We start from the raw sequence: 19,041 nt of genomic DNA on the forward strand, positions 1-19,041 counted from the left end.
TGAATGCTTTTAAAATTTATTAATGATTATAAATATATTCCTTGCTTATTGTGGAAAATTTCAAAAGAACCCAAAAGTATGAAGAAGTAAAAATAAAACTACTTTGTAGTTGATATTTTGGAGTATATAATATTTTGTCCTTTTAAAAAATATTTTACTTTTGTTCTGGAGCTGAATATTTGTTTTATTATAGCCCTATTAATAATTTTCTATGAGATCACTATAATAATTCATTAATATGATATATTTGTGTACATAGTTTGATTCTCTTAATCTTGATGATGGCAGTTTACGTTGATTTGTGATCATCTGTTTAGGGACACTATTTTGTTAAAGCAGCTTATTTTTTCAGGCAAGATGAGAATAATAGCTTAACAGGGTTCTTACTTAGCAGGTTCAGATTTGAGTTGTCTTCTATTTAAGTGCGTCCTCCAGAGTAGCCCCAGACTTGTTTTTCTAAGAAACCAAACTTTGTCACTTTTCTGGTGGAATACCTTTACCAGGACCTCATTGCTCACAGGATTGCCCAAGGCACAGGAGACGCAGCCTGACTTAGCCTGAGACCTCCTTCTCCTGCCTCATTTTCCCCTCAGGCACCTAGTGCATCACTGGGTGCCTTACCTGAAATGTCACCGTCCTCCAAACTTATTACTTCATACTTTTGCACACGTCTTGTTCCCTATATTTAGAATGTCTCTCCTTCACTCTGAAAACTCTTTGTTCACCTTTAATATCCAGCTCAAATGTTACCTCTTTCATAAAGTTTTTTCTGGCAGTGAGCCATGTCCCTTTCAAAGTTCCCAGAGCACTCCATTCAAATCGCTATTTTTAAAATATTTATTTTGTGGTACTTGAATTATTTGTTTACATATATGTCTACTCCAAAAGGCTGTGAACGTCCTGAAGCAGGCGCTATATTTCCTTCACCTTTGTCTCCTCCATATCTAGTACGAGTACGGTGCCTAGTTCATCTGCAAGCATTCAGCAAATGGCTCAGTGAGGGAATTCTGCACCTTTTAAACCAAAAGTGTTGTGTAGTGGTGACGCTAGATACTTGATGTATTATAGTAATTAACACCCAACAATTAATCTTTTTCTAAGTTGGATGTGCCCTCTGTCACATGAGAAGGCAATGGTCCTGTTGTTTTATTTACCTGTTTATGTTTTCTAGAAATTGCTGTTTTTTTCCTTAGTCTCAAGGCTTTAGACAGAAGGTACTGATCCAAACAGTACCCTTTTTTTTCAGCGTCTACTCATCTCTTAGTATTATATAATCTTCTAGAAAAAATATATATAATTATATTATTATGGAGAGTCTGTAAAATTTTGTAAAATCTGTAATATAATGCTTTTGTGACCTAGTACTTTAAAATTTATTGTTAGTTATTTCTAAATTCACTTCAATGCTAACTACTTTCTTTTTTAATTTTAGCCCTATCATTTATACTAGCTCTTATTCAGTAATTGTTAGTATCCATCTCCCTCCTTCAGCTAAAGGAATGTTAGTGTTGGTAAGGAAAAGATTCACAGTCACATAGCTTCCTACATCTGTCACGTCACGTCAGCCCTGGATACCGTGGTTTTGTGGTTGCTATCCTATATAGTTTAGGGAAATAGGTAAAAATAATATTTAATATAACAACAATAATAGCTCACATCTATTGAGTGCTTCTTGTTTATCAAGCTCTGTTTTAAGTCACATATTATGTATTTTTTCAGGTGGCCTGTACAACAATTTTATGGGATAGTTGCTGTTGTTGTGTCCATTTTACAGATAAGGAAACTGGGGCACAGAAAGGTTAAGTACCTTGCCCAGTGTTATACTACCAGTAAATGGTGGTGCAGGAATTTAAACCCAAGCACTCCAATTCCAGAGCTCACAGTCTTAACCTCTCTATACCCTTGAAAAAGGAGGGAGGGAAAGCAACATGTCACTCGATATTTTTGTATGAGAGATGTTCCAAAGTTGTATATTCAATGCTCACAGAAAAACCCAGGCAGATATTTTAACATAGTCTCCCTTTCATCTTTGAAAGCTTTAGGTAGGTATGCCCTCTCCAGCCTGGAGATTTAACCATTCTTCACCCTAATGATGATAGGTCTTGGTTTTTTTTTTTTATGTCATTATAAAGTACATATTAATACACCTGTTTATTTAGATGTAATATTAGTAACATCAGCAAAATACTATTGTATTACCTTAATTCTCATGAGGTCAGGGCCATCTTCAAATGCTTTGTCAAAGTAAAGAATTACTTTGTTTTGTGATAGGCAAAATAGACTTTTTCAGTCTTGAAACATATTGAAACACACGTTTTTAATAATTTGGTTTGTTTCTCATGACATAAATGTTGGTAACATTCTGGCACCTAATAAGTTAAATAAGGTTGTTATATTGCAAATAATTCCATAATATCTTTAACTGGCAAGAGTTTTCTTTAATAAACTCATAATCTGTAAAGTTGGTAAGACTTCATGGCATATAACATTTTGGAAGATGGCAGGGTATTTGAAGATAACAGGGATTAAAAAGTGGCTATGATGATGCAGGGAATACCTGGCAAAGACTAAGCCTGGAAATACCTTACAATGGCTTCATTTCCAATTTCTGGTTACACTGTCAATAATTTCAAAGCCATTTTAGTCATATGTATATGCCTGTGATAGCTTTCAGTTGATCTTGTAAGGAACATAAGCTTTGTTTTATTTGGGAGATTTCAAATACTGTTTTTCAAACTTTATACCTAGAGTTTTGCATAATTTAATCTCTGTCCCAGTACCTGGAAAATAGGGATATTTAGTAATCCAAAGGTCAGCATTCAAGAACTACAAAATATAAATCAGTGGTTCTCAAACTTTTTAGTCTCAGAACTCCTTTTACTCTTTTTATTGAGGACTGCCAAGGAGCTTTTATCTATGTGGGTTATATCTATTTCTGTTAATATTTACCAATATCAGTAAATTTGCCAATTGACTGAGAAAAATTTAAAATAGTAACTAATTTAATAGTAACAGTAGGAGACCATAATATGGTAACATAAATAATATATTTTAATGCAAATAACCATTTTCAGAAAAAGGTATAAATAGTGGCATTTTACATTTTTACAAATTTTTTAAACACCTGATTTAATATAATATAGACAGCTGGATTTTCATATCTGCTGCTGAATCAGTCTATTTAATACATTCTTTTGGTGAAGTGTATGAATAAAATACAGCTTTACACAGATATGTAACTAGAAAAGGCAGTATTTTAATAGCCTTTTCAGAAAATTGTGGAAATTCTTCTTTAATATTACACTAAAACTTAACTAGTAGTAGTTTCTTAAAGTTATTGAAGTGTGGAATCTGAAACCATAGCAGTTAACCTTTTATGTTCTGTTGCATTAAAATCCACTGATATATTTTATACTTTGAATGGATTTTTTAACCAAGCATAATTTTTTAACCTCATGTATTGGTCATTTGGAACACATTAGTTCACTGAGTTATGTGGATCTTCCAAGTGTTGGCACATTTTATTATACAATATCAAAAATTCACATTCATTAATGTCACCACTTATCTCATCAGAAAAGTCTTTAAGTATTGGGAAACTGTCAGGCTTATGGTGACAGATGAAGTAAAAATAAATTTAAATTTTTATATTTTTTAGTTTGAAAGCTTAGCTTTTATCACTGGCACCCACAGGATTTCTCCACCTTGACACTATTGTTGCTTTTGGCCAGAGAATTCCTTGTTGTGAGGGCTGCCTACACATTGTAGGATGTTTAGCAGCATCTCTGACCTCTACCTAGTAGCATCTCCCCTACACCCCCCAGGTGTGAGAACGAAGAAGATCTCCAAACATTGCCTGATGTCACCTGGGGGTCAAAACAGCGCCAGTTGAGAACCGCTGGGCTACTAAGACTGTCAGTTATTTTCTTTCAAGTGGCAGGCCCACTTTGTTCATTTTGAGAAAACATTAACCAAATACCCAAGTTTGAATAGTTTGTCTCTCAGGCCTTCTTTCAGCATAGGCCTTCTTATAGCTTCCAAATAACTACACCTATAATTCTCATCACTCACATTTTCTAAATATGTAAATATTTATCTTATGAATATTTCAGTTTTGTACTATCCTATAGATTATTAAGCATTTTTATTAATTATTGTTTTATTAGCAGAACACCAAGGGGGTTATACTTATGGAAAGAGTGTATAGTTACATGCTGTAAATAACAATCTAAAGGAGAATCAGTTTTTGCTTAAGAAATACTCATTGATCTCAGAGATCACAATTCCTACCCCAATTTGCTTTTCGTATTTCTTACTCTAAACTAACTAGACTTATTGACAGCTGTAGGAATTATAATGAATTCAGAATATTATACCTAAAAATATGTATTAGTTTATAAAAGATATTAATGAGGTTAGAAGAATTCCATACTTAGCCACTACCTGATCCTACTACTGGCTTACAAAATACTGCTTCAGTAGTCCTTTGCAATTCATAATCCCCTGACTGTGGTTTGCTTATGGAACATGGATTTTACACAAAAGCATTTGAGAACTTATTACTGTTTGCTTAGAAAGTGTTTTATATGTAAAAAGCACCACAGGAAAGCAATATATATCTTTGCAGTTCATATTTAAAGGTTTGATAACTCTTTGTTGTAGACCAGTTTCTTTATCTCAGTAAAAGGTACAATCCAGAGTCAGCCTTGACCTGTCATCTTCCCAGGCTTCTGATCAAACTACTATATATGTGGTTCCTTTCACCAAAAGAGAGAAAATGGCAAGAAAAGCTCGTTGTAATGAAGTTGAAGAAAGAGATGATGAGTTCAAACTGGACATTATTTTTAGTCATGTATAAGCAGATGGAAATATCCACTAGAAATGTATTTGTGTCTCAAGAAATAAATCTGAACTTAATCATAGATTTGGGAGTCATCAGAATTAGGTGGGAGTTGAAACAAGGGATTGAATGAAATTGCACTTGGGAGACATATAGAGTATGAAGAGAGGACCAAACGAAAAAGGAAGAAGAAGAAGAGGGGGTGCAAATATGTAGCTCTGGGGAATGACAACATTTAAGGGGTAGGCAAAGGGAGGGAAGCACACCAAGAAGACTGAGGTTAGAGAATCAGAAGACAAACCTGGCGAGTCCTTGAAATGCATGGAAAAATAATTTCAATCACGAAGAGGTTAGTGAATTGAGAATTTAAAACTTTCCCTTAGACTTGTCAATGGGGAGGTCAGAGAAGGTGTTTATGTGGAATCCAAAGGGTTGAGGAGTAACCGTGAGAAGTTAAGACTGAGAGGAAAGACTACTCTTGAGATAGAAATTTGGCTTTGAAGGGAGCAAAAAACATGAGAAATGTTTTACTAAAGAAGACAGATACTTGGGCATATTAATATACCTGAAGAGAGCAAGGGGTGATGATGGAAGAAACTGGAGGAAAATTGGTGAAGCAGGGTCTCAGAAGGGAGTGAGAAAGGGTATTTAAAGATAGGAGGAAATACTTTTTTACAGATGAGGGCAGTAGGGGCTGCAGATGCAGGTAAGCTTTTATCTGAGCAGGAATCGAGGGAGCTCACTCTCAGCTTCAGTTTTCTGTATAAGATATGGAGCAAGGTCATTTGTAGAAAAGGGTTTGAATGTAAATATAATTGCCATCACTATCAAGCATCAAATTTTGTTTATTTTAACCTACAATTCTAGGAATTAAGTATTTAAACTAATAATCTAAATAGTCTAAAGAATATTTTGATATTTCCTGTTTTTAAAAACATTTGTATGTAGTTCACAAAAAATTGCTCTTTCTAAGCATAGATGGTGTTTAAGTGAAAAAGCTGATCATAACTTTTTGTTTCTCTGGTGTACTGAACTGAGTTTTGTTTTTGCTTTTTATTTTAAGAAGAAATTTTATAAGAGAAAAACATTTATTTATAGAAAATTCTATTTCTGAAATGTGGTCAGAATGTTTAGGAGAAGGTGAATAGAAGTTAGCAAATGAGTGGGAAAGTTCTGGTGGGCAGCACTTGATTGACAATCGTCTTCTGTGCTGTGAGTAGAGAAGCCCAAGGGCTGATGTCACTGTTGGAGTCAGTGGAGAAGTTCATCTTGATTAAGACGCCAGTGGATTGATTCATTGAGCTGTATGCGGTCAAGATGGTATTGAGTTTCATTAACTTGATTTCACTCACTAGGAAATGCTTGGTTTACTTTATGCATCACATATTTATAGAGAAAAAGAGGGACTTCCCTGGTGGCGCAGTGGTTAAGAATCCGCCTGCCAATGCAGAGGACACGGGTTTGAGCCCTGGTCCAGGAAGATCCCACATGCTGCTGAGCAGCTAAGCCCATGCACCACAACTACTGAGCCTGCACTCTAGAGCCCGCGAGCCACAACTACTGAGCCCGTGTGCCACAACTTCTGAGCTTGTGTGCCACAACTACTGAAGCCCTTGAGCCTAGAGCCTGTGCTCTGCAACAAGAGAAGCCACCGCGATGAGAGAAGCCCGCGCACCGCAATGAAGAGTAACCCCTGCTTGCTGCAACTAGAGAAGGCCCGCACGCAGCAACGAAGACCAAACGCAGCCAAAAATAATAATAAATAAATAAAATAATAAAGTATGAAAAAAAATTTTAAAAAGGAGAATTTCTGTTTTACATTAAGATCTAGCACACTCATGTATGTTTGCCAATTTTTGATTATTTGTATTTGGTTTTTTTTTCTTTACATCTTCCTTGCTATGGCCTATCTTTGGGTTGTTTCTTTTAAGTTGATAGGAGTGAAACACCTCTGCCAAATGATAAGAAGGAACTATAAAGGAGGCAAAACCCAAACTATTTTTCCACTTTTATATTATCTAATAAAATGTTTGGTAGGTGAATTAGGGTAGATGCTTCTGAAACAAAGAAATTAAAATGCTTAGGTAGATTTTTTCTGTCATACATAAAAGCCTAAAGGTGAGGGGCCCAGGATTTTAGAGCAGCTTTGCTGCACACAGTCATTCAGGGAGCTGGGTTCCTGCCATATGGTTACTCTGCTACCCTTCAGGGGCTTGCCCTTGTGTGCTCGGTTTAATTTGGGTCACCACGACATCTGCCTTCCAGCTCATGGGAAGGAGGGAAGTTAGAGGCCCACCAGTTTCCTTTTAACCAAGTGACCCAGAACTTGCTCACATCACTTTTGCCCCCAGTCTCCTGGCAAGAACTTAGTCATATGGCCATACCTAACTGCAAGAGAGGCTAAACTCTATGACTGTGGAAGAAGGGAAGAACGGATTTTGGTGGTAACTCTTATACTGCCAGAGTAGGCTAGCAGATTTTAAACTACTGGCCAAAAATAAACTTGAAGATTATCTACAGATTTTGTTTGAAATACTAAAATACTTTTAGTATTTTAGAACACAGGAAGAAGGAGTTGGCTAACTAGAGAACTTGGGTCAAAATAGCCATCCTGCATGCTTATTCATTAACCAGTTTTAATTCCAATAGTGGATATTTAAATTTCCAAATTTTTCCATATAGTGACTCTATGGAAACTTTTAATACTGCAGCCTCTTTCAATGTCCTATTTTCTTATTGGGTTGGCCAAAAAGTTCCTTCGGTTTTTAAGTAAAAATATTAGACACATTTTTCATTTTCACTGAGAACTTTATTGAACAACGTATTCACCATTTTGTTCCACTACCTTCTGCCATTTTTCAGGCAACTTCATAATTCCATCTTCCCAAAACTTTTTAAAGAACCATTCTAGGTGCTTTTTACAGTCTTCCAGGGAATTGAAATTTTTTGCATTAAGAGAATTTTGTAAACACCGGAATAAATGGGAATCCAAAGGTGCAATGTGTGGTGAATACGGTGGGTGAATCAGAACTTCCCAGCCAAGCTGTAACATTTTTTTGCCTGGTCATCAAAGAAACATGTGGCCTTGCCATATTCTGATGAAAGATTATGTGTCTTCTGTTGACTAATTCCAGACGCTTTTCGTCGAGTGCTGCTTTCAGTTGGTCTAATTGGGAGCAGTACTTGTTGGACTTAATTGTTTGGTGTTCCGAAAGGAGCTCATAATAGAGGACTCCCTTCCATCCCACCATATACACATCACCTTCTTTAGTTGAAGACCAGCCTTTGGTGAGGTTGGTGGTGGTTCATTTCACTTGCTGCATGATCTCTTCCGTTCCATATTATTGTACAGTATTCACTTTTCATCGCCCATCACAATTTGTTTTAAAGACAGAACATTTTCTTTACGTTTAAGTACCAAATAGCATGAGAAAATATAGTCAAGAAGGTTTTTTTTCGCTTAACTTATGTGGAACCCTAACATCAAAGCGATTCACATAACCAAGCTGGTGCAAATGATTTTCAGCGCTTGATTAGGATATTTTGAGTATGTCGGCTATCTCCTGCGTGGTATAACCTTGATTGTTCTCAATTAATGTCTCGATTTGATCACTATCAACTTCAACTGGTCTACCTGACCGTGGAGCACTGTCCAGCAAGAAATCTCCAGCACAAAACTTCGCAAACCACTTTGGACACATTCGATCAGTCACAGCACCTTCTCCATACACTGCACAAATCTTTTCTTGTGTTTCAGTTGCGTTTTTACCTTTCTTGAAATAATAAAGCATAATATGCTGAAAATGTTGCTTTTTTTCTTCCATCTTCAATATTAAAATGACTACACAAAAATTCACCAATTTTGATGATTTTAAAAAATGCACGCTGATATGACAGCTGTCACAATACAATTTAACAAAATGTTTTGAATGAAGTTAAAGACAACTAAGCACTACTAGAGCCATCTTATGGAAAAAAACGAACAAACCTTTTGGCCAACCCAATACATTTAAGCAAAATCTTTTTAATGTCTTTGAATCTTACACGCACACATACACACACACAGTGGTGGTACAGTTTATGAGTTCACTCACAATCACCTTAGTAATTCATTTCTTTTTCATCTGATACTCTATTCAGATGGAGGTATAATGAAGCAGAGCACCTCTTCTGAACTTCAGAAGCACTGTACTGTGATTTAGGATTTGTTTGAAATTGATTAGGCGTGAAATCAGAAACCTTCTGATATATCACCACTGGGTTTATTGGAACCTGAGATACGGTAGAGATAGATACATAGGTTGTTTTCTTTTTATTAGCTGCAAGGTGGCATAAATGATAATAAAACCACTTTTTAGAAAGTGACTTAGACCAGCAAATCTAAATCAGACCATCTAGTAAATTTCAGACATACTGTAATGGCCATTGCAATGGGGTGGATTGAGTGTTAAGTGTAAACTGAGATGTTTTCACTTAAAAAAATAGATAGATTGATATGGATGTGTGTGTGTGTATATATATATTGGGGGTGGGGGGGAAATCCTAAGAGAATTTGAGACAACTCTAAGGAACTGTCAAAATGCTTCATGAAAAAATTTTACTGCCCCTGTCTTCATCTCAACTAGAATTGTACCTTTAATGCTCATGCAAAATCTCCGAAGTGCGGTCTTTCCAGCCATTTACAAATATTGATTATGCAAACAATTGATATAACAATGTATTGTATGCTATGGAGGACACAATGATTGTGCAAACAGTTGGTATAGCAATATATTGTATGCTGTGGAGGACACAAATGCATACTATACTGCATGATCCCTACAATAAGTGTTTTCTATAGTTCAGGAGAGAACATAATACAATTTTTTTTCCGAAGTACATGAAGCAAGTTATATAAATAACATACCTGGGTCCTAAGAGCTGGCTATTACAAGGCAGTATTTAATTCATTTATATGAGTTAAAAAAAATGAGTGACTTTAGGTCAGAGTAGTCATTCGAAAGCTAGTCTTCATGTAAACTAGATTGGTAGAGGGAAGCACTTTCAGAGGAAGAAAATGTAGTCAGCAAAATATATGGATTTGCAGGTACATATGACATGCTTGAGAAACTGTAAAACAGGTTAACCTGGTAAAGATGGAAGTTATACATGGAGATAAGGCTAGACTTGCACACTGAGGTCAGATTATGAAGCATTCTTTAAAGCCAGGATAAAGAGTTTGTATTTCTCTTTTTAAAAAGATATTGGAAGCTATTGAAGTTTTCTGAGTAGAGGATGTTAGAAGTGACTACTTAGACTAATCTGGTAGTCTAAGAGCAGATTGAAGGAAGGGAGGGAAGGGAGCCCAATTAGGAAGTGACTGTAAGAATGGAAACATGACATGGTAAGATCCTGATGGAAGTAAGATTGGGAAAAAAAAAAAAAGATGCATTGGAAAGACATTACCTCAAGGATGTTAAGTGAGGGAGAGGAAAAATAAAGAAATGTTCTGAGATCTTGAGTCTGAATTACAAGGGGCAATGTCATCCTGTTGCCAGAAATATTGAATATGAGGTAATACTGGAAATTCAAATGAAAAGGCATACTAGGTATCAGAAGATAGGTAAGAGGTGATGGATCTGGGGGTACAGATTTGGAAGTCTTTTGCCTAGAAATTATAAATGAAGCCAAGGAAGTGTGAATAAGCTACGGAAGGGAGTGGGTAAAGATAAGACAGCTGAATTTCCATACTTGGTAGAAGGACCAAAACATGCCTTAAAAGAAGATAGTGATAGTACATTCAGAAAGGTACAGAGAACCAACAAAAAGCCAAAAAGGGGAGTGTTCAAAGAAATAGACAACGCTGTGGAGGTCAAGGAGAACAAGAACCAACAAAACATTGTATTTGACTATTAGGGAGGAGAGGTGGGGAGAGAAAGACAGACGTAGACACATCCCATTTATTGAGTGCCTACAGTGAACCACTCTTTGTGGTAGATTCTTTTATATCCATGATTTTATTTCTTCCTCAAAGTAAGATTATGTCCTCCTTTTTCAGATGAGGAAACTAACACAGAACTTACGTTTTTCTGGGTTCAAGATTCAAACCCAAGTCATAAATCTTTTTCCTATATCATGGTGAAGGTCATCTGTAAAAGAAATGGGCAAATCAATTGTGGGCTGCAGTTTGCTGTTGCCTCTTAAATGTTGCCAGAATAAAGATAATTATTCCACTATACCTCTAGCCATAGTCAGATCTAAGGGTTTGGGGTCCTATTCTTACTAGATTTTTGGTTGAAAGGGACCTTTGAATTTATCTAATTTTATAGATTAGAAAGTGAGGTTTGGAGGCCATAAAGACTTACTCAAGATAGGGTCACACCTGGTTCTAGAAACTCAGGAGTCTGGACTCTGGATGCGTTCTCTTTCTACTTTTATGTACCCCCTCTTCTCAGAAATAACAGGTGGTATTTATAGATGTCTACTCCAACAGCCTGAGCTCTTAAGTTTGTTCTCTGGCATCTTAATATCATTTCAAATAGATAACGCCTACTGTAAAAATGCCTGTGACAGACAGTAAGTACTAAAGAAAGTGAAGTTGATTTAATTTTAGGTCCATAACCTGTGAGTCTCTTTCCCTTTTAATTAATTTAGTTAGATGCATTTGGAGAGGAGGGCATGCAAGTCATAAGTATCCAGGGTCACTTTTGCTTTGTACAATGATTTTTTTGTTTGTTTTAATGAGAAAAGGGGAAAAGACTTAAGTGTAGTCCTACCTTATATTCTTTTCAAATAATTGTTTCACAAAGAGTATCTTTAACCTTGTTTTTATTTAATTTACTTCAGTAAGGGGATAGAAAATATAAATACACAAATTCAACATAAACCAGTACTTAATTTCAAGGATAAGTTGTTATCTGGGGGATGTTCCATTCATATAGTAAAAGAATCTTATAAACACTGGTATAAAACAAAGATGAGAGAACAACCCATGTTTGACTTTGCTCAGTATCTCAAGTATGTTTTTGTAACCTATCACTTTAATTCACTACTCGTCCCATCCACTGCCATTTATTTAATAACTTACCACATTAAGATATTTGGTAGGTGAGACTCGGGTTTATGGCTCACATGTGCTGCTTTGTCTTTTTTCCAGACCTTTGATGAATGTGTAGCTGAGGGCGGCTCAGACTGTGCTCCAGAGAAGCTTTGGCTTCAAATCCCATTCTTCTGTGGCCACAGCTCGGAATGCTGGTAGGGAGATAAAGCTAGCTTCAATCAGTAATCTATTTATTATCTCTATAATCTGTATTTCACAAGGGTGAGGGCTAGGTGTAAGGAAGTTCGTGAAAGACCAGACCAAAAATAACATGTAATTAAGTAATGCCTAGTTTTTAGTTACCTTTAAGTGCATTGAAAGATTCTTCATGTAAAACATGCTTGCAATGATTTCTCAGATGCTGGTTTTTAAATTTTTTTGTTTTTGGTGTTATGTGTCTTGCTATGTTCTAACAGTGGTCTTAATTAGAGGTCAGGGGTCCTTTCATAAACCTCATTTTCTCCTAAGCTTATTGTTTGAGCCATCCATTTTAGATCAAGAGGCTTAGTGGGTAAATTATTCACCTGGATTTCCTGTTACACTGATTTGACTTTGAGAGAAGCCAAGGTAAAATAAAGATATTTTATCTTTAATAGAGTTCATTTCCTCAGATTGTGCTGAGTTTTCAGTTTAAAAAAATAATGGTACGTATTTGTTCTAATCAATCATTTTAATAGGAAAAGTAGAGAAAAACAGGAACACATTCAAAGTTAGTATCTTCCTTAAAACCATGAGCGATATAAGGAATGCCTTCTGTTCTTTCCATCATTATTTGAGATATAGTATTAGATTACTGTGAACCTTAAGGTCCTACTTAATAGATTATATCAACGCATAATACAGTTGACCCTTTGAACAGCACAGGTTTGAACTTCGCGGGTCCACTTACATGCAGATTTTTAAAAATAAAGATGTATTACAGTACTACATGATCCGTGGTTGGCTGAATCCTCGGATGTGGAGCTGGGGATATGGCGGGCTGACTGTAAAGTTATATGCAGATTTTCAAGTGGGGAATGGGGGATCGGGTCTGGTTGGCACCCCTAGATGCTCGTGTTGTTCAAAGGTCAACTGTAATAATGTAACAATTGGAAGCTTAGAAAGAATGTCTTCTCAATTTTTAATCATTTCCTTACAACAGGGATCAGTAGATTACAACCCAGACACCAAATTTGGCCCATCACCTGCTTTTATAAATAGTTTTATTGGAAGACAACCACATCTATTTATTTACTTATTGTCTGTAGCTGTTTTCACACTGCAAGAGCAGAGTTAAGTAACCAAGTGACCAAGACTATATGACCTGCAGACCCATCTCCGGCTTTACTCTCTGGCTCTTCAGAGGAAAGGTTGCCACCCCTACCTTAGAGCAGTAGAGAGTATGTCTCTCCATTGGGCATTACTGAGGAGATTTTAATCACACTTCTTTAGTATGCCTCCTCGATTCATAGAACTGAGAGGCACCTGAGAAATCAACCCATTTGCTTCCCCAGCTTCCCACCGCCCACGCCAGCTTTTTAATGACTGAGAAAACAAGCTCAGAAAGGTGAAGTCATCAGCTCAATATCACACTGCTTAAAGGCAGAGCTTGGCATTAGGGTTAGGGAATGTCAGTGCTAAAAAGAACCCAAAGGCATAGTTTATTTAGGGCCAAATCTCTATTAACAGCCATTAGCTAAAAACGTGAAAAATAAAAATAAAAGATTCTTAGCAGAGCCATTTCTTATTCTATTTCTGTTTTTAAGAAATATCAGAAAAACCTAAACTCATAAATTAAATGAAGATAATCGCTACACAAAATTGCTTAGAACTTCCTAGAGAGCTCTTAAAAATGAACGAAGTTTAGAGTACAGTTGACCCTGGAACAAGGCGGGGGTTAATCCCGGTATAATTTATAGTTGGTCCTTTGTATCCACGATTCCTTCGATCTGCGGATTCAACCAACCATGGTCCATGTAGTGCTGTAGTATCTACTATTGAAAGATATTTGTGCAGGTCAAGCCCATGTTGTTCAAGGGACAGCTGCAGTAACAAAAATTAAATGCACTCATACTAAATCAGATGGGAGGATATGTATACACATTTCTTAACTGTTCAAATTAAGTGTCCTCTACTAAAATCTGAGTTAGCCCTGCATAGTTGAGCAGAAACTGGGGACAGAGGCAAAGGAAATTAGAAACAGGTGTACCTCCCAAAGGACATTAATAAAAGGGCATTAAGGCTTTGGATGGACATGTGTTTATCTGTTTTTTCCATAATATACAGTGTCAAAGGCATCAAAAGTATTTAGCAGATTTCACAACCAATTTTTTTATTCCTTTTTTTGGTTTTAGGAATGTAGGAAGCAGGTGGGCTATGGATCAAGCCAAATATAACCTAGTTAATGAGTACTTTCTGGTGGGAGTTACTGAAGAGCTTGAAGATTTTATCATGTTATTGGAGGCAGCTTTGCCCCGGTTCTTCAGGGGTGCTACAGAGCTCTATCGTACAGGTATATAAGGATGGGTTTCTTTTTCAAGCTGTCCTTAACTTTGTTTGCCACTTGCAAAATATGTGTGATTTGAAGTTTGTTGAATAAAACTCCAGAAAGGCAGGTACGTTGTCTGTTTCTCCTCACCATTTTCAATACAAAAACAGTACATGGCACACAGATGGTATTCATTAAATATTTTTTAATGAATAAACATGCACGAGATTATAATTAAAAGGCATTGTAGGTATAGGGGAAAGATACAAACTACAAGGCCAGCCTTAGAAATGTGTGATGTTCAGTAATGCCAGCCATACATTCCACCCTTTAGACATGTCTAGTGCTATTTAGGTAGGGGTAGGATGGGGAGACTGAGTCACATTGATAATGATCCTGTGCTATGTCACAGTGCTCCTAAAAAAATGCTTCAGCAGCCGTGATAGTATTACATATCTGAAAGTGACCGTGCTGGTCCAATCTAATTCTGATTTTTTTTTTTTTTCTGTTCTTTGGTAAGATACAATCAGAGGAACTCTTTTCCTGGAGTATGCATGTGCCCTAGCTTTTAACACATAGGTAGGTATAGAGAATAGGTTATGATAAATCAGCACTAAGTTTGAAAATAGGTATTTTATCATGTCTTTAAAAACAAACTAGTCAGAGCACCAAGCATTTGAAAATACAGCATGTAAGGTGACAGCCTACACTTTACCAAGTGGCCATTCTTACTTTTTTTTTAAATAAATTTATTTATTTTTGGCTGCATTGGGTCTTCGTTGCTGTGCGCGGGCTTTCTCTAGTTGCAGCAAGCGGTGGCTGCTCTTCATTGCGGTGTGCGGGCTTCTCATTGCAGTGGCTTCTCTTGTTGCGGAGCACGGGCTCTAGATGCGCGGGCTTCAGTAGTTGTGGAGCATGGGCTTAGTTGCTCTGCAGCATGTGGGATCTTCCCAGACCAGGGCTCGAACTTGTGTCCCCTCCATTGGCAGGCAGATTCCCAACCACTGCGCCACCAGGGAAGTCCACGATTCTTACTTTTATTATTTGACATCTCATTAAGTCTTTAACAAGGGTAAGGATTTGCATTACAAAGGAATAAATCACAGTTCTAGTATGATTAGGGCACTGTTTTTGCCTGAATGATATTAATACAAAACAATTATGCTCTTCCATGTGTCATATTAACTTAAACCATCTCTTCAAATAAACAGGCATTGATCTTTTGTGTGTTCTCAGAATTTATTTACCTTTTCTCTTTTTCCTTTGTAAGTAGGAAAGAAATCTCATCTTAGGAAAACCACAGAGAAGAAACTCCCTACTAAACAAACCATTGCAAAACTACAGCAATCTGACATTTGGAAAATGGAGAATGAGTTCTATGAGTTTGCACTAGAGCAGTTCCAATTCATCAGAGCCCATGCTGTACGAGAAAAAGATGGAGACCTCTACATCCTTGCACAGAACTTTTTCTATGAAAAGATTTACCCTAAATCGAACTGAGTACAAGGTGTGGCAGTTAGATTCTTGAACTACAACTTTGACCCTGTCTTCACCTTAGTTCTCAGCTCCACAACTTGGATTGCTGATGGGTGTGTAAGATAATTTGTATTGAACTGAGTTAGGATACAGATAGTGACGTCAAGGAAGTAGATTCTGGCTGATATGTCAGTGGTCTAGGAAGTTTAAGTTTCAGCCTTTTTTTTTTTTTTTTTCTGGTTAAATTTTGGTGGGAGTTATAACCTCCTGCCTGGACAAAACCTACACATCACCTAAAATAAACACATAGCAGGTCTAATTGAAGGCTAAATAATGAAATACAATTTCAGAAAAAGTCCTGATACTCTGTTTTTGATAAAGCATTTTTTTTTCAACTAACCATGAATGAAGATGAATCCATTTGCTACTTCCACCTTCACCTGGAGGTTTGGGTTATACACCTCTACTGGATAGTGTTATTAACTGTTTGGCAGTGTGTACTTTGTTTTTGTGAATCACGTCCCATGAAATTTATTGAAATGTTTGGTCACGTTTGCTAAGACTGTATCTGCTGTAGTTGGAACTGCCCATATTTATGTAGGTCATTTTAATTTTCTTAAAAAATGATTATTAGTGTTAAAAATCAATTTAAATCATTATTAATACTGTAAAAAGAATCAAAGCAGTATTTCTCATTCCTGTCTCCCCAGTATCTAAGACTGGGGAAACACTTCAAAGAATATTGACATTGCCTGAAGTTTTGGTTAAGGCTTCCACACATTAATATCAAAAAAGTAAGTTTAGTATTTGTTTCTCCATGGGTTATTTGTAAAGGTGTAAACTGAGGTATTGGCGAGTCCATATTATAACTCCATTTAGTGAGCTGTGGTATGGGTAGGATTTTCCTACTTCTTCTGTACTTTGACTTGTAGACTATTTTTACTAAGGTGCTTTATAATGTGTTTTAAAGCATTGCATTTACAAAAAGAAAAAAATGGAAAATGCTGTAAATATTGCATATTTTATGTATTTGGACCAAAAGATTATAAGTAATTAGACAAAAGTGGTTTTGCACCAATTTTATTATGTCAAGTAAAACCATCAGACCTACTCTTCTTGTATTTCTCATTTAACTTTACTGTTAAGACATCACTGCAATGAACTTCAATAACCTTTCAATTTTGATACACAGTACATTATTCATAATTGGGGGCAGTAGTTATAGTGGAAAGAGTACTGAATGAGGAGTCAGAAAACTTGATTTCTTGTCCTGGCTCTGCCACTTACCAGCTGTGTGATCTTGGGCAAGTCACTTAATCTCTCTCTGCCTCAGCTTCCTCATCCTGCAGTGAGGATGATAATACCTGTCCTACCTACCTCACAGGGGTGTTGTGAGGATTAAATGAGATGGCATGTGAAAGCACTTTGAAAACTGTAAGACGGTATATAAATGTAAGGTATTATGGAAACATCTTTAACATATAGTTTCATACCATTCGTTTTTTAACAAAGAAAGAGAAGAGTCCACCTATAAGCTAGTTGAAAAAACAGTTAATCTCTTGATATAAATTTGTGTTTAATAAATATCTTCTCAGTGTTTTATCTTCCCTGTTTCAACAACTATTGAAATATTGAAACACCTGTGAACTCTTACAGTTTCCTGAGCAGCTGCTTGAGTTCAGGAGGTTCCCTGTTTGAAAAAAGATTTCATTAGCTGACTCAGGGCAAGGGAAAATTTGCTCTTCAAATTTGGAAGATTTTTCTGTTTTTATTTTACATTACCGTTAGAAAGGGTAGCTATTTTATACCTCTGTTTTTTAAGGTATACTTTGCAGAGTTTGATTTCCCTGTGCATTCTTTACCTTCTTCCACTTCTTAGAGTAGCAGAGATAAAGAATTTTAGAGACATTTTCTAAAAGGATAATCTTTAATATGTTTACTTTAAATAAATATCCCCAAACAAGGCCTCACCAAACTATGTAAGCATTTTAGTCAGGTGGCTTTAAAGGTTATTAATTGCATAGAAGGAGGAGGGAGCACTACTTATCAAAAGACATTTATAGACAAATTTAAAGAAAAGCTGAAGGAAGTTGACAGAAAGAGTCATTGTAGCACCCTTTCCCCCCAATAATAGGACAATATTAAGGGAATATCAACAGGCATACTTTTCTTACTTGGCTTTCTTTTTGGTGTATTTAATACCTTTTATAGGTGTTTGTTGAGAATATATACAAATGATTTCCTTGCCCAAAGTAAAGCACCACCTCAGGATGGGGCATCTGACATTTGTCTGCTAAGGAACCCTAGTATGCAGGTTATTCTTGGAGTCCAGCTAAAATCCTCTTGAGGTGCATCAACTCTTTTAGGTAACTGGAGTAGCACATAGTACACTAGATCTGGGGTCAGTGAACTTTTCCTATAAAGGTTCAGGGAGTAAATACTATTTTAGGCTTTGCACACCATTGGTCTCCATCACAACTACTCAACTCTGCCATGCTAGTACAAAAGCAGTCATAGACAACACATAAATGAATGAGCATGTCTGTGTCCCAATAAAACTTTATTACTGAAACAGGTGACATGCCAGATATGGACCATGGTTTGTACTTTACAAACCCCTGTAACAGATTATTATTTATGGAGAAATCACTTTTGAATCTGTACTCTAGTGGCCTAAAAGAGTTTATATACTTCCAAAAAAAGCTCCTAACTTCTATCCAAAGAATAGCTTTCTGATTCAGGCAGTTTCTCCCACAGTTTCATAAACTTTTATGACTTCAATTGCTTCCAGGTGGGCGTGTTTTCTTTCCCGGTTTAACAGTTCAGAATAGGGGCATTTATGCTATCATCTTTTAGGGTGGGTTAAAAGTATCCTTCCTGGAGACTGAGGAAGGGTTAGATTTAATTCCATGTGGTCCAGTACAGTCCTAGGAATCTGACAAGTGCAGAGTCCTTATAATACCTAACATTATAATCAAATAAATAGAACCACTGAGACAATAATGTATTTTTTTAAAGTGGCAAATGTGGTTTTCTTTTTTCAGCCTTTGTGCTTTTTCAGTATTTTGAGCATAGGGGAAAATTTTTTTTTCTATAATACAAAAGCAAATTAACCACTTTGAATTTTAAAAGATAATGTTATATGTGTATGTGTACATATATATATATCTATATATGTTT

General features: G+C 36.3%; 1 protein-coding gene across 3 annotated transcripts in view; it reads left to right on the forward strand.

The window, feature by feature from the left end:
• Positions 1-17,445, forward strand: part of HS2ST1 (heparan sulfate 2-O-sulfotransferase 1) — a 190,601-nt gene extending 173,156 nt beyond the window's left edge. The window contains exons 5-7 of one of the 3 annotated variants that reach the window (XM_060090056.1): positions 11,976-12,073; positions 14,252-14,409; positions 15,656-17,445. In XM_060090056.1, coding sequence (XP_059946039.1) covers positions 11,976-12,073; positions 14,252-14,409; positions 15,656-15,885 — 486 coding nt within the window. In that variant the 3' untranslated portion in view covers positions 15,886-17,445. Of the gene's footprint in view, positions 1-11,975; positions 12,074-14,251; positions 14,410-14,905; positions 14,972-15,655 lie in introns of those variants that run through there. The other 2 variants (XM_060090057.1, XM_060090058.1) reach the window with 2 other exon arrangements.
• Positions 17,446-19,041: the final 1,596 nt, after the last annotated feature.

Source organism: Mesoplodon densirostris, chromosome 2 (genome assembly GCF_025265405.1).
Source record: "Mesoplodon densirostris isolate mMesDen1 chromosome 2, mMesDen1 primary haplotype, whole genome shotgun sequence".
NCBI classification, from domain to species: domain Eukaryota; kingdom Metazoa; phylum Chordata; class Mammalia; order Artiodactyla; family Ziphiidae; genus Mesoplodon; species Mesoplodon densirostris.